Source organism: Calonectris borealis, chromosome 5 (genome assembly GCF_964195595.1).
Source record: "Calonectris borealis chromosome 5, bCalBor7.hap1.2, whole genome shotgun sequence".
Taxonomy (NCBI): Eukaryota; Metazoa; Chordata; class Aves; order Procellariiformes; family Procellariidae; genus Calonectris; species Calonectris borealis.
This window is the reverse complement of record NC_134316.1, coordinates 26,347,648-26,371,623: the sequence shown is the minus strand read 5'-3', so window position 1 is coordinate 26,371,623 and position 23,976 is coordinate 26,347,648. Positions and strand designations below refer to the sequence as shown.

The window sequence follows — 23,976 nt, the reverse complement described above, 5'->3', positions numbered from 1 at the left end:
ATAGATGAGAACATGGAAGTGAGAAACACCAGGTTATTCTTGTCTCTTAGTTTGCTTGAGGCTAAGTTTGTTGGAGTTTAGGAGCTTGAAATCAGAAGAACTTGGGCTAATGAAGTCAGGAATCATGCTCGCTCTCTTCTTCACCTCATGTGCCCATGTATCTATGGAATCAGCTGGCTTTTATTTTGATCTACCTGCTACTACATTTTCTTAATTTGGCCACCTAAGTTTGTTGAAGAACAAGTAGCAGCATATCTACTCTTCTGTTCCTCAGTGACATAAGGGAAGTTAAGTGATGTCCAAAGGTGATTAGGATGTTAACCTCTTTGCTCACTATGATCTCACATGCTGGGTTGAAGAACTTTCTCCTTCATGGGTGATAATTTATTTACCCTGTAAGATTAGGATTATAAAGGCAGCCCAGTTTGCACCAAGACTCCTGTTCTTTGATGTTAGCCTTGAAGATGGCCTTATTAGCTTTTCTGACTTCAGAGTAGAAGGATGATTCTGAGTCTGATTTTGGTATAGGTGATAAGCCCAACTGTAATCTTCTCTTCACCAAAGAAGGTAGTGGTTTATGTAGGAGGGCAACCAAGATGGTGAAAGGTCTGCAGGGCAAGACTTATGAGGAGTGGCTGAGGTCACTTGGCTTCTTCAGCTTGGAGAAGAGAAGGCTGAGGGGTGACCTCATCACAGTCTACAGCTTCCTCAAGGGGGGCAGCGGAGGGGGAGGTGCTGATCTGCTCTTTGTGGTGACCAGCGATAGGACGTGAGGAAATGGAATGAAGCTGTGTCAGGGGAAGTTCATATTGGACATTAGGAAAAGGTTCTTCACTGAGAGGGTGGTTGGTGGCTGAAACAGGCTCCTCAAGGAAGTGGTCACAGCACCAACCGTGTCAGAGTTCAAGGAGTGTCTGGACAATGCTCTTAGTTGTATGATTTAGTTTTAGGTAGTCCTGCGAGGAGCAGGGAGTTGGACTCAATGATCCTTATGGTCCCTTCCAACTCAAAATATTCTATGATTCTATGTAGGCACCCTGAAATTAATCCACTTCTGAAGACTTCTATTGGGAATGTGACTGAGTGTCCTTCAGGCCTCGGTAGAAGGAAAAAAGGTTGAGAAGTCATCTTATAAGTGATGGACTTTCTCTGGTTACCTGTTGTGGAGCAAGTGCCTCTAAGTGAGGTAATTACACATTTGGCCAAGCTAGTATGACAGACTCTGGCAGGTGCAGGCTGCATCTTGTGGAGTAGACAAGAATACCAACATGTGGAATAATTCTGTCCCCTCTTGTTGGGTCCTTTCCTGTAATAACACTGAGAGATAAAGCCTTTCTCTGTTAAAATAAAGTTCTCTGAAAAGGGAGTTTGGAGTGCAAGGCCAATTCCCGCACAAGACTACAGCACCGGTACCTTCCCCAAAGCTTTTGGTGTCCAAGTAGAGGCTTCTATTCTATTACTTGGTATGACACAGTGTGGCCTTTTGCTTATCAAAGCGTAAACTGTTGTGCTGGCCTTTTGTAGAGTAACAGAAATTATTTGGGACCTGACTGTGATAGCCCCCATGATGTAGATTTGTTCATGTCCCCATAGCTGTTAAGATGTGCTCTGCCAGAGTTGGAGCAGGTACTGTACCATCACTAGATAAAGTGATGGAGTTCACTTAGAAAATACTACGTAGTCTCTGTAAGCCTCAAGTTTGGCAATATGTTCAACAAAGCGGTACGTCCATCACTATACTCTTAGAAGTTTTTCTCCCTTGCACCAACTGGTTGCCGCTTTGGATGAAATTGTAGCACAGTTAACTTTTCTAACTGAAGCCCTTGACACGTTGCCTATAAGCATGGTCTGCAGGATACTTTTATATAAAGCACAGAAAGAGTAGGAAGAAAAAAGGGAAGACTTGAATTTCAGTGGCACAGGTGTAGTTCCTTGCATTAGGAATGTCTGTAAATATGCTCCTGCTTAAAAAGAGACGATCTGTTTTTATTGCAAAAGCAGAAGAGTTGCATACTATGCAGCTTTTTTCCAGTGTACATGTGTCGCTTCATAACCTCAGGTTGTCTCCATTCAATTGCAGAATACGTACTTTGCAGTAAAGCTTCTTCTTTTTCCCCAGTGAACAATCTGAAAACAATTACAACGACCCTCTAGGAACTGAGCTTATTCATTCTATGCAAAATCATGAAAACATTGTGCTATCACTTGTGACTTAGTTTCTAGACTTACAGAGAATAGCAAATTCGTTGGGGATATTTTCGAAAAGGGAGTGCCAGTGCAGTCTTTGACACGATTATAAGCCAAACTTGGAATACATGGTAGTTTACCAGAACCAAAAAGCTTGAGACCATGTCTCTAGCCTTCCTCTTAGTCTTAAATAATGACATTGGCAAAAAAAATCTCTGGCTGCACTGTTGCTGTTAGACTTTAGTCAGAAGCTAGCCCTTCTCTTGGGAGGATTGGGAAGCTCAGTCAGCAGTGACTTCTCTGTGGGTGTCAGAGGGGAGAGGTGGGCTGTTCCTGCTAGTCTTGGCCACAGCTGGTACCCCTGATATAATTCCAATCTCTTTAGCAAACTGCAAGGGTGAAGCATGTTTTTGTGGATTGTAGTAGCAAGAGGAGGGGAGCAAGGGAAGGCACTGTGGAAACTTGGTATCTTAGTTTCTTCTATTCTTCCCTTAATAACAATAGTGGTGCAAGGTGGGTTGTCATAAACCTACCATTGCCACAGCCTGAGGCATGTATTTCAGTTATTCTGTTTTCTTTACTCTCTCTACAGAAGAAAATGGCAGTCTTGCTGAATTTGGTAATTGCAGAGGATATACTTCTGATCTTGCTGTGCTCATGTGACTCTACCTCTTTGTGCTGCCTATATATTTCTTCTCTCAAATGATAGTGGAGTTTCACAATAGAAAGGATACTTCTTCTGTGTTTAACCTAGATAGTTCATTTTCCAAATGTAGAAGAGGGCCAAAGAGATATTTCTAGGATAGTTGAAACCACAGGTAATTTATCTTCTGTTTGTGCCATAGTATCCCAGGCAGACTTGAGAACCTCTTTGTGCTAAGCCCTATGTGGGAACCTGTGAGGCTTGATTCTGTTGCTTAACTCCTGATGCCCTGAGGTAGCAGAGACATCTGTCTAGGGGTTGTAGATATGACCTAGAATACATGAGACTTGGGGCCTTATGGAGCAATAGTGAAGTCTTCCTAGGAGACCCTAAGGCATTGCAGATGGCATTAGATGTCTGTGTTTAACAATGGAATTGTGTCAACAGGAATACCCCGAAGAGCTTACTGTCCTAATAAACAAGGCAGACACAAGGGAAAGAAGCGTAAAGCACCAGCAGCATGGTCAGGGCTAGCTGAGGTCAAGAGGTTTCCCATACCTATTTGTAAAAGTGGACAGAGTAAGTGAGTAACTGGGTGGGAAAGAGGGAGGTTTAAAGAGCAAGTGGTCTGGAAGGGAGAAAAGTGAGGGAGAGGAGGACAAAGTCAGAGGAGCCAAAATACTAGCAAAGGTCCTCCGAGGGGCAGAGGGAGGGAACGGCCAGCAGCAAAAGCAATAGCAGCTAGTCAAAACAAAATGCTCTGCTTCCTGACTGGGATTGGGAGGTCGCAGATCAGCAGCTGCCACAGGCCCACTCATTGCTTCTCTGCTTTGGGCATGAGCTGCCTGTCCACTGGAGTTTGCTATGCTGTTAAGAGTCAAGGTCTTCACCAACCTGAGATAGTATTTTGAAATAATGTATTAAAATCATCAGAAGCTTCTCCTGGTCAAAATGCTTTGCTGATGTTTACACTTATAATCCCCACCTCCTCCTTTTCCCTCTACTGCAGCCTTTCCCATCTGGGGAGCAAGAGAGCCAAACGTAGATTCAACCTCATTTCTTTGGAGTGAACCAACTCCTTAACTCTCTGCTGTTTTGCTTCCCACTCAATGTCTGGCTACACAGTCTAGAAAAGTGAGCAGGCAATACTCACTCTGCTGCCATTTCCTCCCCTTCCAAGTCCCCCCCACAGCTCATTAACTTCACATTATAAGCTACATGAGCTCTCGCACAGCTGTCTGCATAGGAAGATCTTGTCAAGCAGTCCAGCTTCCCGGAGCCAGCATCAACGTCAGGCAGGCGACAAAAGGCCAAGGCCAAAATTCAAGGAAAGCAACATGGCAAACAAATTCTCCTGCTTTCACTCCAGGCACTAGGGAACTGGTTAATTCCATGGAAATCCTCCTTCTCTGCCAATACCCTGTTCTGCAGTGTTTTGAAAAAATGTGCCTAAGTTGCCCTGACAATCATTAACTGTATTTCTTAAGGTTGGAAGAGGGAATTGCATTAATGCCAACTTCTGATTTAGAGTTGTCTTTGTGTAGCATCCTTCTTAAAACTCTTTCCAAACTAGAGAGAACGTGTGTGTAGAATGAAATAGTAAAATCAGTCTTGGAATGGGAAGCTGGCTTCAATCTGACCTGTGTAGAGCAGAACACATCTAGCAGATGTAATAGTTATGAATGTTTTAGAAACTAAGGAAAAAATATTTCTATAGTGGTTTGCTGCAAAGTGGCAAGCTGTCAGTAAGATAAAGAGTTACGGGAGGTTCTCTGTGTAGATGGAGCTGCTGAGGAGAAGACTCTCTAATCCTGTGGGAATATTGCAGAAAAACATACAGGAATAATTGAAAAGAAGCTGATGCTTGAAGAGAAGCAAGATTTTCTATAGCTGACTGGAACAATGAATATAGGAATTAAAAAGTGAAAAGGAGAATGAAGTTCTGTTGTTTCCAGGATCCAATGGAAGAAGTAGATTGGACCTGCTGTGCTTGTGTCAATTCTATGTGAAAACAGGTAGTAGAGCTCTGTGTAAACTGAGCTTGTGGACAATAAAGAGTTTATTTTTCTATATAATACTTTCCTAAGACTCATTTTCTGCTTCCCTCTTTTCCCCACAAACAGAATATATTTAATCTTGATTCTGAGAAAGTGAAGTTTCCCACCTGTGGAATGTTATTATTTGTTCAGCCCTAGAGAGTTCACTGGATTTAACATGAATGATATAGATAGAAATGACCTGATAGAGACTAATGTTGGACCTTACCTGAATGTTTAAAGGTGCAGTAAGGTAAACTTACAGTGTCTGCTGTGTTTTCAGAGCTGTATGGTTTTGATGTCCTTATTGATGACACACTCAAGCCCTGGCTGTTGGAAGTGAACCTATCCCCATCATTGGCCTGGTAAGTGATTCCCAGTTTAATATGAGGCTGGGACTGTTGCTAGAGATGGTTATCCTTGAAACTTGTGGTCCTAGGAGGGCACGATTTCATGATGCCTGCAGACTATTTGTTCCACTACTAGGAGTTGACAGAGAGGATAGTCCTTTGCTTTTCCCTTTGCATAAACAAACTTATTGCAGCAATAGGTTTTAAAAGAACCCAGTTGGGATTCCATTTTCTTTTTAATTATTTCTCCTCCACAGTCCGTCATCATTGTTAACACTTCATAATCTCCCATCACAGACGAATTTTGAAACTCTCCAGACTATTGTGTGGGGTTTCAATCTGCTTGGCTGAGTAGAAACTTTAAGATTTTGGAGTCCAAGCAGAGGCTTGACTTGAGTACAGAGATGTATGCTTGGGCTCAAATTTTTGGTCTAGTACTCTCTTTAGCTAAAATCTAAAGAGTGAGTTGTCTTGGCCCTTATGCTGACCCTCATACTCTAATGAAACTTGAGGATTTACTTTTGTAGATCTCCAACTATGTGTGTTTTCTGGACTACTGTTTAACTTTACAGGAGCACTTACAATACACTTTTGTAGTACTGTGGGTAATATTTCAATTATGACGGTATAAATAAGCTTTAAGTTATATGTTCCTGGAATAGCCATATCTGACCTTCCTCTTCCCCCCCCCCCCCCCCCCCTTCTTTATCCTGCATAGAATTTTTTTTCACACACTGTTCATAACTGTAGCTTCCACAGTACCCATTTTGTTTTCAGGTACAACTAGAATGTTTCCACAACACTTAATTTCCTGGTTTGGTGGTTTGTGCTCACATACATACACACTGAATTACTTGCATCCTTTACTACTTAAAACTCTAACTCACACCTGCATCCTTTGCTCTGCTTTGTTATGATTGCCATTTTCTTTGTCCAAGTGGTTAGCATCTATCACTGTACAGTAGAACATGGCTGATTTCTCTGCTCCGAAGGCATCAAACTTTGCCTGTCTGATCTGAACGCTATTCATTGATTTTTCTTGCCCTGCCCCCCACCCCCACCCCACCCCCCCCCCCCCCCCCGAATAAAATTATGGATGCTTCCCATCTGTCCCCACTGTCTGATCTATTCATATCTATCACCTTCCCAAATCATTTGTTCCCATCTAGAACTAACCCATCTGATTGTATGATTTTACGTGGAAGAGGCATAGGTAATTGTGGTTTTTAAGAATTCTATGGCAGCAGCCTCTATCTACTCCATGAAATGTAACATAGATACATTCAAAGAAAATGTTTCTAGCCAAGCAGAACTAAAACAAGGCCGTTCGTCGCTGCATTAGAAGACTAAAGCTGTGAAAAAGGATAAACAAACAGATTAATCTGTTGCTGCTTCGTGTTGACCTATGTGTGTGAAAATCACCTAGTTTTTCTCCCATGTTGATTATGTCTGTGTTAAGGACCAATACAAAGAAACTATATTGGAAGATATCTTGGATATTGATGCATTCCTCTCATTTAATGCCAGAGAAATAATTCCTCTTGTCCTCTGTTGCATGTGGGGATAGTGATGCTCCTTTGGACCTGAAGATCAAAGCTAGCATGCTCTCAGATATGTTCACTCTTGTAGGTGAGTGTAACAAAAACCTGCTTCAATCTTTCCCTCATTTAAAACCAATAAAAGGTAGGCTTATGAGCTGCATGTTATTAGAGGAGTATAATAGGGGAGAACCCTAGGTAAAGCAGAACAACTGTATTTAGCACTGGGAAGTTATATGTGGACATATCAGCTTCAGATCAGCTGGCTGTTTGTGATGCTTAGGTGGTATTAAGAGTCCCTAATTTGGTATTTGAAGACACTTCTCTTTCTCTTTAGCAGGTGACTTCTGTTTAGCCCTCAGAATCAGTATTCATGCATTTTTTAGGTTGAATGTGTGGGTTCTGGTTAGGCTATGTTAGAAGTGGACTCATGCTTGTGAAAGCTGCGTGACTTTCTAGTGCACAGCACCTTTTAGGCATCCCTAGTACATCTCGGTTCAGTTACTTGATGCAACTTATGCCTAATACTAAAAGAGGCAAACTTGTCATCAGGTAGGCTGCTCAGCTATTTAGGAAACGAAGCCTATCTCTATGCTGCTATTCAGTAACCCATGTTATTGATTTAAGTACTTGGTTTTGAAGCAAGTTCCAGTTTTATTAAAAAAATGTAATGCAATGTACAGTTTGGGATTAAACAAAGCAAGATATAAAAAAGAAAAGCATCCTTTTTGGTCCTTGGGCAGGGACAGGAAAGGCATGTATAAACTGAGATCATTAACAGCTATGCTAGGTTTATATTTCAGGGTTTGCCTGTCTTAAAGTTCTCATGTGCCTCCTGATGCCCATAGGCTTCGTGTGCCAGGATCCAGGCCAGCGGTCAAGCCGGGCCATTTATCATTCATCTGAATCTGTCAGGAGAAATCCATACCAGAAGTTGCAGGTAAGTGACTTCAACAAGCCAAAGCTGAGGAGGGTAGCAGGAAAGTAATTCTCATGGAATTTGGCTCACAGGTGAGTGAGCCAGTGATTGAGTGAGGATATCTGGATTTCTAGCATAACTACAGAAGAGACTCAGGGGATGTACCTGAGCTATGGACTGTTCAGCCACTTTTGTTGTGGGCAACAAGCTTCCAGAACCCTAGAGCTTTATGAATGTTTCCAAGACCTCCTTCTAGGCAGGAAGCACTTCTTGCATTTGAAATTTAAGGCTTCTTTCTCATTCAGTCTTGGAATCTCTCACTTCCTTTCCTGTGGATCCTTGGACTGAGGCCTCATGTGGCTTGCTGTGACTGTCTGTTACCTTTTCTGCTGAGGTGGTGCTTTGTTAGCACTGTAATGCTGAAGAGCAGTTGTTCTCTCTCTCTCTTTTTGGCTGTGAGATGGATTCCATAAATATCTGTGGAAGTAGAGCACTCACAAAAGTCAGGGAGATCCCCTTGTCATTTGGACTTTCAAATGCATTTTGCCTCAGGTGAATAGGCAAACGGTGTATCCTGACACTCTCTGTAGCTGATGCATATGCTCCTGTGAGGGGCGTGCAACATGGCTGTGTAGCTCAAGTTCAATTAGGTAATGAAAAGTAATTTGTGTTCAGTGACAGAGTACCAATACACTGTCCATTTTGGTATAGGGAAAACTCACAGAAATTGCAACATTTTGCTTCTTGTAAAACTCAGAGTCTTGAGTCACTGAGAGAGAGATGAATAGCTGGTAAGGTGAGAATTGAGTAGCTATAGGATGCGTGGCTGAGTCCAAAGCTTCTAAGGCCAATTTAATAGATGGGGTTTCATACAGCTCCCTCTGACCGTAAAGGTGCTTTTTGTGGCAGACAAAAGGTATGTCAGATAAATTAGGAACCATTCCAGAAAAAGTAATCTCCTCTTTTAAAAGAGCAATGCGATCAGATCGTGATGATTTAATGTCTTTTATCTGAAAAAAATTATACAAGAGAGTCTCAGAAAATTGAGCTGTTGGGAAACATTGAATTTTAAGGAGGCTTTAAATTTATAGATTTACTTTGCTTAAAAAAACACAAGTAAGTGTAAGGCCTGGCCAGTTGAAATATGCAAAGATTCATACGACAGAGCAGTGGTTATGAGATGGGATTAACTTATCTTTTGGGACAGGTGCCCCCCTTAACTATGTTTACCAGGAACAGGCTTCTAATCCAGTGATAAAGTTTTATAGCACGTTTTTCTTAAGTACCTAAATGAAAATCCCACGGCTAAATAGATGTATAGATCTTTCCATGGTTCAAGAATGTTTTGTTCTGCTCTTTGCTGAATGCATTTATCTCTGACTGTTGGATCTTTGATACTTCTGTTCCCATTCTCAGTTGCAAAGGGTACTTTGAACCCCTTTTTGTTTTCCTTAACTCCTTCGTGATGTCTTAAGTTTTGATTGTTCATGTAGGCCATCTTTAATCATTGTAAAAGTTGCTTCATGGGAAAGAAATGCTGATACCAGCGTTCTTGGTCATGAGATAGTTATGGCAATTTCTGTTTTCTGAGTTTCACCAGACTGGACTGCAAGTTCCGTGTGCAATTTCTTTGGTTTGACTCTCTGAGCATTTCTTCCTCTAGGGAAATGAACAATTTAGCTGCTTACTTTGTAACTTATTGTTGATTTGGGTTGGAGCTCTTTCAATTAATCGTAAGCAATAAAGGGACCTCGACCTGTTTTGTATAGACCAACTGTAGAGAAGAACTTGGCAGTAGTACAGCTAGAAATGATAGATGGGTCTCTTGAGAATCCTTTCTTACACCATTTGCTCCTCTTGGGCATTGGAGAGGAGGAAAGCAGCCTGAATACCACTGAAGGCAAGGAAAATCTAAGCTCCTATGGTAATAGTTTTCTTTTGAACTTACCCCTGTCATCAAACTGGTCTTGCTTGTAGGCCTTATGCCAGATAAGTAATACAGGGTACTTTTTGACATTCTGCTGATGTTTCTATGCCTGTTTTGGAATGTTAAATAGCATCTTGTTTCTCCACAAGAACTGGAATACTGTTGAGATATTTAAATGAAATGGCTTCTGGAATTTCAGGATTTTTACTATTTTTTTTAACCCCTCTGTTCTATGAACAGTTCTACTTGACAGCATCTGTTTCTCCTTAATACATAGGTATTAAATATTTTCCTCCGGGTAACTCGTATCTTACAAAAATATGAATTTTGGTCACGAGAGTTGAGTTCGTTCAGCCATTCTACAGAGCTCTTTTCTGCGTGCTTTTGAAAATTATGTGTATGTCCAGATGCATTTTGCACAGTTGCGCACATCTGAGGTTAGGATTAGTGCTGCGTTTGGAACGGGGACAGGATACATTGGTGGAGGATATGAGGAAGATCTGAGCTGAGATGATAGAAGCTGTTAGCTATATCTCTGGACTTCAGTTATACCGTTTTGCTTTAGGGTACTCACCACTCCTGTGCAACTTGGGCAGAGATATTAGTGTCTTGAAAAACACAAGATTTTTATTCTCTTTGTGTGTCTCTTGCAGCGTCCTGTGTCTGCACAGCTGCAAACAGCAAACACCAGATTGGTAAGTACCCTTCAGCTCCCTTCACCAATACAAGGGACGCAATTTCAAATGTTACCTCGCACAATAGTTTTGGCGCAATTGGTCCCAAAATATATTTTGCAGCTAAGTAGCCTGGTGGTGGGGGAAGACAACAAGAATACGTTGGCATACATTTCCATGTGGCAAGAGCAAAGGTTGGAAAAACATTTACTTCAGTTCTAGCAGCTTAAAAAAAGAGTAAATGAGGTGTGCTGAGAGTCAAGGTCAGCTGGGTCAAATCCCTCAAAGTTTTTAAGCCTACAAGTATTTCTGAACGTCATTTTAAAGAAATTCGATATAGATGTTTAAAGATAAAATTGTCACTGTGGTCATCAAATGATGAAGACAGTGGTAGACCTGGATTTGTCAGGTCACTGAAAAGGAAAGTCCAAAAACAAAGGAAGAGCTGGTGAAAGCAGCAGCAAATAGGAGTGTCATACCAAAAGGGAGGAGGAGGAGGAATTTTTGTCTTGTGTATTACAGGGGATGGAATAAGTCTGAATGAAAAGGATAGCACAGGTGAATCTGTATTGACAAAATTCAGGTGGCCCATTATTTTCTGTGAGAGAGTCATCTGAAGGAAACTGCAAAAATTTGAGAGTGAACTGGGTTAAAATAGATACAGAAATAAGAAGGATTTCTTAAAGATAATGGAAAAATGTAGAACTATCGTTAGCATAAGTCAGACTGATCCACCTTTCTAAATGTTGTATTTGGCACCCTTCTTGCAAGCCATATGGACAAATCAATGTTAGTTTCCAGTTCTAAGCACCTGGCTGTGGGGACATGGTAGGCATTGTTTTGCTGCTGGGCTTCATGCATGAATGTAATAGCGATGATTCTCATTTTTTTTGAGGTTTCCCAGCAGGAAAGAAGGTAGGACAGATGGAATCATCTTGAGAACCTAATTCATTCTGTGTGCTGCCGTTTATGTCATTCTGTATAAGTTTAGCTGAGGCTAAGAAAAAAGAGTCTTATTGAATAATGAGGTTTCATAGAGAATAGGAAGGATCTTTGTGCCAACTGCTGTCAGTGCTTAGTATAATTAGAATCATGATGTGGGAACCAGAGATGCTTGCAGAATTTGGAGATAAAACAAAGTGCTTGGATTTATCTATACTTGTAAAGATAAGCTGGGTCAAAGAGGAAACAAGATCTGTGAAGTTGGAGACATTCCTGTGCTACAGCCAGAGAGAAGACCAGCTAAAATGTACTTGAGAACATGTTCAAAGATTTCAGTCTTGCTGGGATTTGAAGATTTTATAATCCTGCTAGTTTGAAGACACTTGGAATTCCTGTCCTTTGTTAGAATTGATCAGAACTGCCCATCAGGTTACGAATGAGCTTGGAGAGACTGTCTGCAAATTATTTCTTTTCTTATTTTTTAAATTTGCATATATATGCAAATTTATATGATGTATCTACGCACATATACAAGATGTGTCCATTAAGTGCGAGATGTAGCAAGTTGAGATCCAGCCGTATGGTAACGAAAGAATAACAGGAAGTGAACTGAATTTTTCACTTTTTTCCTGCAACTTTATCTCATTAGTGAATTACAGTTCTGTCCTAGTGTAGCAACACAACTGGAACAGAGAATCATGGTTCTGGTACCACTGAGGTGTGAATCCAAGTGTATTTGGGGCCTGTGAGTGTGAATGCTGGCTCTAGTGTCCCTTGGGTAAGGATTTTTCTGTATGGAATCCTGGCTTTGGTGCTTTTGGGTATGTCTCATGTTTTTCCGGAAGGGGCCAGGGGTGTAAATACTGGCACTGGTGCCTGAATTGTGAGTCCTGCTGTGCTAAAAACTAGCAATGTGAAAACTCACACTTAGTGCCCACTGGGGTGTGGACTCTTCAACAGCTGGAGTGTGGAATTATGAATTCTGGCTGTAGTACTCTGGAGTGTAGATTCTGCTGGGAATGGGGTCCTAGAATTTGAATGTAACCTTTTTTTTTTTAAAGTAAGTTGAGAGGAAAAGGGAAAAATCTGGATTCACACTGTCTCTACAGCGTACTCGTCCTCTGTCTGCCAGCGATGCTGAAATTAAAAACCCAATGCCCTCAGGCAGGGAAAAAGCGACAGGAAGGCAAGGCAGCTCTGTGCTAGGTCTCTCCATGGAGGAGGTAAGTACTCTTAAATATGTTTTATTGACTTTGGCTTTCATGCAATAGGTGAGGTTATTTGCTCAGCAAAGAGCAAGTGCATGTATATGAAAAACATGACAGAAGAAGTATAATTTTTGAAACAGAACTGCTGAGTTTTACTGCTGGTACTGCCCTTGCCCTCAATCATGCCAGGCATACATATGTGCTCCAAGCAGTGATAGACTCATTCAGAATTTAAATGCAAGATAAAATTGCTTAAGGATATCATACGTACCCAGCTCGCTCCCAGGACTGCAGTAATAGTCTCGTCCTCTGAAACTCAGAGATTTTTCTAGGGTTCATTTTTCATTGTATCTGTTTTGCTGGCTATTTTTTCTTCTCTTTTTATTCCAAGATAAAAGTTCTTCGTCGAGTGAGAGAGGAGAATGAACGGAGAGGAGGCTTCATCCGGATATTCCCTACCCCATTAACATGGGACCTTTATGGGTAAGAATAAGAATCCAACAGCATGGCTCAGGGTTGCACTGATGCTCTGTATTGAGGGATATTCTGTGTTAGATATATGTATATCAACCAGCTTAGCAATCAGAAAGACACATATTGAGGGTTTTGGTAGAGTTTATTTTAGTGTTGAGGATGCTTTTTTCTGATCCCTTGTTTTTAACTGTTGCTGCTTTGCCTAACTGCACCTAGATGGAAGGCTATCAAGCATTGTTTCTGATGTTGCTTTTCTGTCAGAATAAAAATGTCTTCACTTCAGATAATCCATTCCTGCTATCTGCTTTTACATCCTGGAGCTGCACATACAGTGTACTCTGTCATTAGGCCATAAACACAGTATAGGACTCATCCTGTGAATGATACTATATTACGCTTTTCTAATTTTTTTTCCAGTCTGTAATGTTTCTCTGTGTCTCTTGCCTCACCAGGAACTTCAGCTGAGAAGTGATAGCTCTCCTCCTTTCCTCTTTTCTGTTATGCTACAGATATTGTCTCAATCCACTTCTGGGATGTTTTTAATAGATCATTTATTTCTGTATTATGCTGCCTTTCATTGTGTTTAACTCTCTCTTGATACATCCTGTATTTTGTTTTTCTAGATCCTTTTTAGAGCACAAGACATCAATGAACTACATGCTGGCTACACGTCTGTTTCAGGACAGGTAGAAAGTTTTTCTATTTGAGAGGGAGGCAAAGGGCACAAACAGCATGAAAAGGATTGATTTGTCACTTATCCAATGTTATAAACACCAATCTATGATTTACAGAGGTGGTAATAGTTGCGTGTCTCTTCTCTAGTATGCCAGTGACTGTGGGGGTTTCTCACACTTTTACGTGTTGCGCTTCTGAATCCAAGGGCAAAAAGGACGATACAGAAAAGGCATGGGAGTCATTGGAGTAAAAAGATGACTATAGACGTGAAAAACCTTCAAGCACCTAGGTTTCTCTATGAAGGAATTATAGGTGGTCCTTGCTTACCTTTTGTTTCAAATTTAAAGTCGCATTACAGCTTGCCCTCATGTAGAGTAAGCATTGATATTTACTCCAAAGGTTTAGTATCCCTATCTCTTGACCTGCGCAAGCATGATTTGATGCCTCTTTCTCTGAGTTGTGCTTGGGTGGAACTGACAGTTCATGCCACTAGCTGAACTTCCATTGAGAGTTGTATGCAGTATCTCTCATTGTATGTTTAACACCCTTCCTTCTCAACTTTTTTCTTATCCAAATTTGAGATCCACAATAAAGTAACTACAGAGTAAGGATAAGGTTTCTGACTGAGGAGACAATATTTACAGAAGCTCTTCCTGCATCAGCACTGTACAATATTCTTTTTTTTTTTTGCTATGTCCTTTCAGGGAGGTGTCCAGAGGGTAGCTCCAAATGACACCTTCTCCAATTTAAGCCAGACAGATGAAAGCATCAATTGTAGAATAGCTGCTCAGATTTCCTCTTTTGGAGCTTTTTTTTTCTCCTTTAAGATAGAACTCACAAGGAATTCTGTAAATTTGGCCTTTTAATTGTACATATGAAAGACTTCAGAGGCTTTTTAATCTGGTCGATGATCTAGAATGAAAGGTAATTTTTGCCGGTTTTCTCTTTGTAGGGGCAAGATGAAAAGAGACTTCATCACCGGGAGATCCCGGTAAATGGCTTCTTAATTAAATAATTTGTACTTTGTAGGATTTATTCTAAATTTAGATTTCCGTAGCTTCATCTTCCAAGTCCTGGGTCAATACCTTTTCTACCTGAAATCCATCAAACTAATTTTAGAAAAGTAAATACAGTGAGCAAAGAGTATCCTAGCATGTGGAGAGCTTAAATTTTGTTGGATTGGACCTTAAAATTGCTCCTGTTAGGCTTCCTACTTTGGCATTCCTACCATATTGATAAGCCCCATCATTGAGCTCTCTCAAAAGATCCCATAATGCGTGAGGGTTTTGGACTTCATATACCCGTATATTCACTTTGCTAGATCTAAAAGATAAATGGAGCAACAGGAATTTTCAGTGGATGTTCTCACTTACATCATAAAGAGTACTTTGCTGGATCTTTGTGCGCTGGCAGAAAGTTGTTGTTTATCTCCCTTAAGGAATCTGGCAGGGCTCCTTTTCCCTTGGTTTAGGCAGAACTTGCAGAAAGGTTGCCATTTTTCACTTAGATTATGTTAAAATTCTTATCTCTGACCAAACAGCGAAGAACAAGATGTCTACATAAAAAGTTCAGAAGACTGGACTCAGGTCCATGTGGTCTCTTGCCACTCCCCTCCATTGTTTTGTACTCTTGCAATTCAATTTCCCCTATTAATTGTGCCTTGAGCTGCTGCATGATGGACAGATGCTGCTCAGTCATGAAAGCATAACACTAGATAAGTGCATTTTGGGGCTTTGAGAGATGATGTTCTGTAAAGTACTTGCAAGACTCGCTTCAAGCATTTGCAGGCTTTAAATAGAACAAAGTTAGACTAATCATAAATATTTCTTCCCGGTGTCAGGAAAACTGTTTCTTGAAGAAATTTAATCTACTAAGTCTCTTGTATCATCAGGAAGAGAAGTATGAAGGGAGATTGAGGATGTCTCTGTATTATGGTTTGCAGAGCAGATCTTAATGGAAGGCTGGATATGAGGCTGGAAGCTGTGGACTCTCATGCTCTCTTTTATGAGAGAAAGCTTGTTTCACTGGAGTTACGGAAGCGCCGACGATGTCATGGCAAGGCTAGAGCAGCACGGACAAGATCATCAGGTATGCATGGGCTACAGTCTTAGATGAGCAGATAGTCAAAAACAAGCAAGCAGGGACTTTTTTATTTGAAATGTGTGTGAATGGGATTGTTCTGGCCTTTGTAGTCCCTAAAGGGATTCACAGGTTGAAGTTAATAGTTTTCATTTCAAGTGTTAATAGTTTTTACTTCATTCCTCTTCTGATCTTCCTGCCTTCTTAGTGCCTAGAATTTCATTCCCATCATTCTACATCCCCATGTATATGACTAAAGGTAATCAATATGTTCTTGAAGATGAGCTTGCGGTTGCATTTTGGGTACAAGAATTCAACAGTATGTGTGCCTCTATAGTCCTCCAGCTTTTCAGAGAAAGATGAAAACTTGGGACCTTCCAGGCTGGTCCTCCTACACAGCAGTGACTCTAAGCTATTGGAAAGTGAGAAATCCTTCTCATCCAAGCTGATGCGGGAAAAACTTAAAAGGATATAGAGGTGAATGATCCTCAAAAGTGGCTGTTCCTGAAGCCATTTCTAAAATCTTTCTAGTAACTATGTGATACTGGCTGCAATGGGAGAGAATGTATGTTATAAAATTATTTTTGGTGTTATGTGATCTTTATTGGCACATGTGGAAGTTTAGATTTCATAGCTTTGGTTTTTCTGACACACAAAAATACAAAAAAATGAGTATATACGTCAAGTATGAGCATATATATATGTGTCAGTATGTATGTAAGAATCAGGATAAAATATAGGAAAATGCCTTTGTTTCTTTGATTTTTTTTTTTCTTTTTCATTTGTAAAGTTGAGACAAGAATCTTGGTCTGTCTTGTCTGATATTGGGAAAATGGGCTTCTCAACTGTTTGATACACAAGCGGAAAGACAGAAAGAATAAAGGGCACTGATACTTAAGATGCTATTCTAAAATGGTGGTGTTCTGTCCTTCGAGCAGAAAAGAGTTTGGAAGTAAACCAAAGGGTATAAATAGCAGGACAGTCTTCCCCACTTCTTTTTTTCTTAACCAGCATACGTGATTTCTCCTCTACTACAGGGACATCAGAACCAACAAAGCTGTCCCTCAAGTCAGACGCAGAAGGTGAGGAGGAAGAGGAGGTGGATGCAGATGAAGATGAAGAGCTAGATAGAACTGTTGGCTCTCTTTCGGACACCCAGGTGAAAAGTCAGCCAAAGCTCTCTGATTTGGTGAAAAGTACTTGTAAGGAGAGGTTGCCAAAAAAACTTGACAAGAAAACTGGAGATGGAGGAGAGCCGTTTCTTCAAAAAACAGACTCAGAATCTCAGTTTAACTTGCTGCAGATTCTTCAAAAGCATGGAAATCTGAGGTGAGAGATTTCTGCATATTGTCTTGAGTTTTGACTAGCAGCTAATATTAAAATATGGAAGATGTACAGTTAGTGCCACATTATGAATGTGTGTGAGGAGGTAAGAGGACCCTAGAGAAAGGGGCCTGGATTTTTGTCTAACTGTGGGCTGCCTTAACAACTAGTTGGCACAGAAGGGAGATAGTTGCAAAGACTGACAGTTTACTTAAATGCCTGACCTGTTGGATCAGTATAAAGCATAATCCATAGTCTCCATTGCTATTCTTTAATTTGGTGATGTAAGCTTTGGTCAACTCAGACTTCTAAAATGCCTCTCTGTCTTAATGCAAGATGCCTGCTATTGAATTCTAAAATTCATCTTTTCATTCTTTGCATTTCCAAAGAAGTGGGTGTAAACATATGTTAAACTATACAACAAAGGTTGGGTAGGAATACCTCAGTGCTGCCTCTCCATAAAATTAGTTTTCTCATTTTTTGTGCTTTTATTTTTGGTGATAAAATTTTTACCTTTAATAATAACCTCTGCTCAAAGTCATCACCCTCTGAGAGCAAGATAGGAGATCATTTGAGAGTGACAGGTTACTGAAACATCTCATTGTCTTCTGTTGAGTATGTCAGTGTGGAGCAGAGTATGTGCTGATGCGTGGCTCTGTTGCTTGAAAAAAGAGAGGTCCTGGAGGAGATTGTGTAGAATAACACCAACCAGGGTCCTACTAGATGTTTAGAAGCATGATCCTCCCCTTAAATGTGGATAGTAAAACTGTCTATTTGCAGACGGACAGGAAGGGCAAAAAGAAAGAGTAAGCATATATATCTGTGTAGGAGGATTTTATATCTTCTAGATAAGAAGCAGCATTATGTTTTTTTGGACATGAAAAATGTCCAGAGGTAGAGAAAATAATTGTTGCTTGCTGTTGCTTTCTTAATTTAGTTTCTGAGAGGATTTATGAATTATCAAATGGATTTGGGGATTGTTCTGATGTCTTCTTGTGGCAAGGACATTTGCTGTCATGACAGGGAAGATTCTGAAACCTGTTTTGAGGACAAACATAGTAATGCTGTCATCTATCTATATATAGAACTGACTCCTGCCAAGAATGTAAACTCTGTCTGGTGTTCCTGGCAGAATCTTGCTCAGCACCCAGTACTGTTGGGATTTCCCACAGAAGTGTGTAAGGCTTGTGGTGACCTCATGTTCCAGGATTGTGCTGGGCTTGGACCCATCTGATCTGTCATTGATGAAAGCTTTGCTTGTGGGGTCAACAGGCAGAGGAGCTGAAGTAATGAAATTTTGATCCAAAAGAAACTAGGGCTGTTCCAGTCAGTTTTTGTAAGTGGTAGAACTTCTCTCTCTCCTTAGTTGGCCTGATGAGGCAATTTCTCTGCCTTCCACACATTCGGTGTTACTGGTGAAGAAGTGACGGTCGAATGAAACATGTTCCTCCAACTGTGCCACTCCCAGGGAAGTAAAAAGGAAAGGCAGTTACTTGTTTCTGCATTTAAGGCCTCAGGTTTCAATATTCCACACACCAGAGGAGAGGCAGTGTTATATAAGGACCTTCTTCAGTTTCCCATTTTGCAATCACAGAAGTATCAGGTGCAGGCAAAGAATTACATTACTGTGCTGATGTTGATAATGGGGGGTCCTTAATTCTTACCACCACAAATCTTGAACTCCTGGTTGTGAGATGTTTGAGTTAAACCTGAAACAAACCTGGCAGCCCTCGAGAGTCCTCAGGGGGAGAGCCTTTTCTGATATATGGTGGCCTGATGTGTAGAGTATTAGTTCCTAGTTAGAGTTCAGAGTGTTCTCCTGATGTTCCACACATGTGGGAAGACAAGGTAGGTGTGGTGTAGTATATAGACCTCGGAGGTGTTACGAGGCCTGCTGTGCATTCTGGAGTTCACTGGAAGACAGGAATTTAAAACATGATAAAAATACCTGGTCAAGTTACTGCAGTACTGGTACAGCTATCCACAGAGGATGTCAGGTTGAGACTCCTGTGAACGCATCGTTTGCTTAGCCCCTCTTTGGGCCTGGCCCGGTCTTCCAGAAGCATCAAAAACTAATGATTAAGCAGGTGCATGGATACTTCTAATGTATTTTATTTTAACTTTAATTCTTATCTATATTGATGATCAGTAAGTGCTACTATGTTGTATGATTTCTATGTTACACTGTAACGAAGTGTTAATGAAATTTACAGACATATAAAACGGGAAGACTAAATTTCTGGAGTGAGTTTTTAATGAAATTTCAGGGACTCATGCACATGGAGTCATGAAGACCATATAAGTATCTGAGAATATTCCTAAGAAGCAGAGAATAAGTAGAGGAAAAAATGGTGAGGTTCCTCAGGAATCAGGCTGAGGCTGATTTTAATAATCAATTCAAGAATGACACAAGATGGAGAAATGTGCTAATGAAATTTGCTAATGGAAAAGGTTTGGGAGTTATTGCCATGAGAGAAAAGTAGTGGAATTAATATGGGAAGAACTGGATGGCCTTGAGGATAGGAATAATATAACTAGGATGAAATTCAGTAGCACAAAGTGCAAGGGTATGCTTTTAAGAACTAATAATTTACAGGAGAAATTCTATCAGCTGGGTGTTCATCAACTGGAAATTAATTATAAGGAAAAATATCTTGCATCCTTGTTGATCACAGGAGGTTCACGAAGCTCTAACTCATGCATGCATGAAAACACCAAATGTGGTCTAGGGTTTATTACTTGAGATACTTCTGAGACTTCATGTGGAATATTGTATACAGTTGCTATCACCCATGTTCATGAGAGGTAAATTGTGACAGGAACAGGTGGATATGAGCTGCTAGTCTCATCATGTCACCAGTGTGGGTGCTTTGTTAGAAGACACTCAAAGATGTGGATAATGCACACTAATAAAATGAAAACTATAAAAGGATGTAATTGCTGTTAATAAATACATTCAAGGTAGGACACCCATTAGGGATGAAATTATTTAAGATACAGGACAACGTTGGCAAAAAAAAAAGCAAATATAAACTGCTTGTGAATGAAGCTAGGCTGGGTAGCAAAAGAAGGTTCCTAACAATTAGAACAGTAAGTTCTGGAATAATATTCCAGGAAAGTAATGGGTTTAAAACTCTAGTTTGTTTTAAGATGAAACTTGATAGTTTATAGAAAAGATTAGGACATTGCCTGTGATAGAACGGGAATCTGTCACTGACACTAAAGCCCATCTGCTTCTACATCCTTATGAAAAGGAAATTGCTTGGCAATTCAAGGGACAGCTTGTAGTGACTATGGGGAAAACCTGAGGAGTGGAGACTGGGACAGCAGAATGTTGGAGAAGAGGGTTTAGGCCAAGATGACAATGAACAGAATTAGGCAATTGCTTTCAGCAGTTTCTCTCACAACAGATGCATATGCTAAAGTGACTACTATTGTGAGGGAATGAGAAGCAATGTGTCCCTCCCAGTCCCTACCCCAGTCCTCTCCTCAGTTCATGCTCACAGCTTCCCAACATGTTCAGCCAGCTTGATGATGATCTTTCATTCTTCAGTGATGCCTTGCTCAATGAAATTTGGCTTGTGTCCTTGGGCCAGAAGGAAGAGCTCACTTTCACAGATTTAATTCTTTCATTTCCAATGGGAATTGCAGGGCTTTTGTTATAACTCTGGCACCAGTACCAAGCTCTTCATTTATTTTATGGTCTGTTGTTGTGGTGTTCAAAATGCTTGTGAAGACAGAGGCCCAAGAGAGCCTTGAATCTCGTTTAAAAATACACAGTTTTGCTGATGTTCATGTTATTGGCTTTTGGAGGAGAGTAGCTAAGGCTGTGAAAAGGCAAGGAGAGCATTCAATTTTTAGAGATGATCTGAGAACTTAGAGAGCATCTCCTGTCTTTTGTATCTCCTGCAATACCTCCCTCATCCTGGTGAACTGAAGGTCTCCTTGAAAATATTGGTGGGGTGAAGGGGTCCTCCTTCCCTTGAGCTTCAACATTTGTGCACCTAGGAGGTCCTTGCTGACCGTACTGGTCCATAAGATGTGCCTGACTGCTGTAACTGTTCCCATTACTATTCTGAATATAGCTGACTGATTCTCTTGGTCTGCAGCAAAGTGCAAGCTCGCAGGGCTTTCTCTGCCTATCTACAGCACGTTCAGTTGCGACTGACGAAGGAGGCTGGTGACCAGATCCAGAATCCTGCCTGGGCTGCTAAAGAGGATGAGCAAATGGTAAGAAGCTTTGTGTTGGCCAGACTGAGAAGCCAAGCTGAAATCTGCCTTGAGAGTTTTGAGGTCAGTTCCCATCCTTGGATTGGGATTATAGTTGAGATTATAGTTGTCTATTTTTGTCCAGCTGCCAGTGCTGTATTTTTAATATACAGACAAGGTAGGACTGCTGACTGACATCTGAGCAGCGATAGAGTAGACAGCTCTTAATGACTAGAGTGTGGTTGACATTCGAGCTGCTCAGATCTTTCACTGGTTCTCTTTCACTGATCTCTGAGTTTACCTGCTTTTGAATTCTTCTATCTAAGATTCTTTAAGATTACTTGGCAGTATCTGGTATCTGCTGCATTAAACAAAATATACATCTACTCAAATAGAACAGGTACCCAGTTAAGCTTTTTCTCCTATGTACTGTTTTACTCTTTGCAAGCATCTGCGCTTAGGAATCTTCTTCGCATTCTAGATAGAGGAAAATTTTTCCAGGTAGTATTTTAAGGCCCTATATTTGATGTATATACATTTTAAAGAGTGCAGTAAGCCCAGATCCCCTCACAAATCTTCCTAAAAGAGCTTTGTACAGTAGGCTCTTGAGCTTTCTGCAAATCCAAATGTATTCTTGCTGAATGCATGTTGCAGGGAAACAGCCAGTGCAGTTCAGAGATAAAATTGTGTGTCAAGAATAATCAGTCAACTCAGTGGAAAAAGTTACCCCTGCTCTTTCCAAGTGGAAATTAAAACTGGCTTTTTGAGAGTCACTTTGTCTGCTGTACTGTGAAAAATAATGTTTAAAATAACAGATCAAACCAGCCTGTAGTAATGGCAGTGAGAGGCGAACTGTGAAATCCAATAGTTTGGCTGTGAGGCTGCTCATTTATGCATTAGCAGAGCTCCTAACCAAAAGCAAATCCAGAGGGGAGACAGAAAGGGTTCAAAACACTCACAGGATGCATCTCGCCTTAGGATCTGCCTTGCCATATGTTTCCCCCACCAGAGGTCAAACACATGTGGTGGGAGATTGGAATTACATGGCTGTAGATGTAGTCATCTGTTGCTGTGGAGAGGCTGTGACAATAGTATACATATATGAAAAGTGATGAAATGGGGTTACGTCACTGTAGTGGAGATATCTGACCAAGATCCCCTTCCCTGTGATAGCGCTGAGAGGGTTTTATGTCAGTACGCTTCATCACAGGCCTTCTTTAACACATTGCAGGTTGTTGTTTGGAAATGTTCTCCTAAGGTATTGGACTCTACAGGTTGTTCTGTATTGTGGCTGCTTTTTGCTGCTTGTTTTTTTTTCTTCATCTGCCTTGCTTTTCAGACAAACAGTCCTCAAGTGTTCCCAATTCTGACCCACCTCAGGCAAGGCACACCATTGTTCTTCTCCCTGCACCTTGGATTTGTAGCGCTACATTAAAAACACACATTGCAGAATGCTTTTGCCTGCCAGTTGTCAGCACATTTTCTCAGGACTGTATGTTTAGTTCTTGCCAGTCATTAGCTGCTGTAGTACCTCTGTTCTCTTCTGCCTGCATCTTCTAGCTGGTCCATTGTTAACTCCATCTCTCTTGCTTGCAGGAGCTTGTGGTACGCTTTCTGAAGCGAGCTGCCAGCAATCTTCAGCAGTCCTTGAGGATGCTGCTCCCCAGCCGTCGTTTAGGACTAAACGATCGTCGTCGTATCCTGGCTCACCAGCTGGGCGAGTTCATAATCTGTTACAACAAGGTGACTAATTATTTCTTGATTCTTCTTTTGGTAGCTCTTTTGGTTTCTGTTCTCTTCTTCTAAAGTATCTCCTGCTGACTGCTGTCATAGTCAAGACAGCAGGCTGTTTCAAAGGCTCTGATCTGTAATTTACATAGTCTGCAGCTGTGCATCCAGTAGTGGTAGCTTGTCTGTTCAAGTTGTCAGATAGACAACAGTATTACTACATTATATATGCAGTCCGGTAATGTGCATAAAAGTAAAAAGGAGTGTTGAAATGAAGTGGAATTTAACTGTCAATTTGCTTTTTCTTTGGCTTGACTTTGATTCTAGTGCTTTGTAATGCCTCTTACCATTTCTCCCTATTTTTGTGATGCTTCTTTAGAGATAATTTTCTTTTATACAGAACAGTATGAAATATGTATGTATATCATGTATACCATTTGTTTGGTGTACTGAGGGACTGCTACCTGTTTGTAGTATGGGACTCTGCATTCTCAGTGATAAGGAGAAATAGGTCCTAATTTAAATAATTTTCTCCTCTTTAGATGTAGAAGATGCTGTTCTTAGCATAGTGGTTTCATGCTAATCCTTGTTTTGCAAGAACAGCTTCCCCTTTCCTTTGCCCCCTAGCATTTCTTTAGTATTAGAACAAGGGTAGTTTAAATTTTGCTTTCAGAGGCTGCTGTGCACACAGGCCTCCAAGCTCCTACTTGCTAGCAGAGGATGTTCACTTACATTACCTTGTCAGAAGTGACATCTGGTAACTTGATATGTCAAAGTAAGGTTGGTATTGAACGAAATCTGTTCCACGGAGTGCCTTGTATGCCTAATGTTCACTGAATTACTGTGTTAAGAGTAACCACAAAACACTCGGGTGGCTCTGTGGTGAGTGAAGAATGCAGCTGCTTTGGATATAATTTCCACTCAAATTGTATTCAATCAGGATTTTCTGCTAACTCTTGAGTAAATTCACAAAATAAAGCTGTGTAACTGGTAATAAATATGTGCATAAACATATTTTCTCAGTTAAAACAAGTGAGAACAGATCACTTGAGGTTTTAGGATGT

At 40.7% G+C, this 23,976-nt stretch overlaps 1 protein-coding gene across 24 annotated transcripts in view; it reads left to right on the top strand.

The window, feature by feature from the left end:
• Window positions 1–23,976, top strand: part of TTLL5 (tubulin tyrosine ligase like 5) — a 144,676-nt gene that overhangs the window by 35,326 nt on the left and 85,374 nt on the right. For 22 of the 24 annotated variants that reach the window (XR_012673861.1, XR_012673860.1, XR_012673859.1 and 19 more), the window contains 12 exons: window positions 5,150–5,231; window positions 6,784–6,845; window positions 7,603–7,694; window positions 10,254–10,295; window positions 12,326–12,439; window positions 12,816–12,907; window positions 13,522–13,584; window positions 14,526–14,564; window positions 15,516–15,661; window positions 16,690–16,981; window positions 21,085–21,268; window positions 22,781–22,927. Coding sequence is in view for 16 of the 24 variants with exons in the window: in XM_075151487.1 (XP_075007588.1) it covers window positions 5,150–5,231; window positions 6,784–6,845; window positions 7,603–7,694; window positions 10,254–10,295; window positions 12,326–12,439; window positions 12,816–12,907; window positions 13,522–13,584; window positions 14,526–14,564; window positions 15,516–15,661; window positions 16,690–16,981; window positions 21,085–21,268; window positions 22,781–22,927 (1,355 nt within the window). In the remaining 8 variants the exon portion in view is untranslated. The remainder of the gene's footprint in view (window positions 1–5,149; window positions 5,232–6,783; window positions 6,846–7,602; window positions 7,695–10,253; window positions 10,296–12,325; window positions 12,440–12,815; window positions 12,908–13,521; window positions 13,585–14,525; window positions 14,565–15,515; window positions 15,662–16,689; window positions 16,982–21,084; window positions 21,269–22,780; window positions 22,928–23,976) is intronic. The other 2 variants (XM_075151485.1, XM_075151483.1) reach the window with 2 other exon arrangements.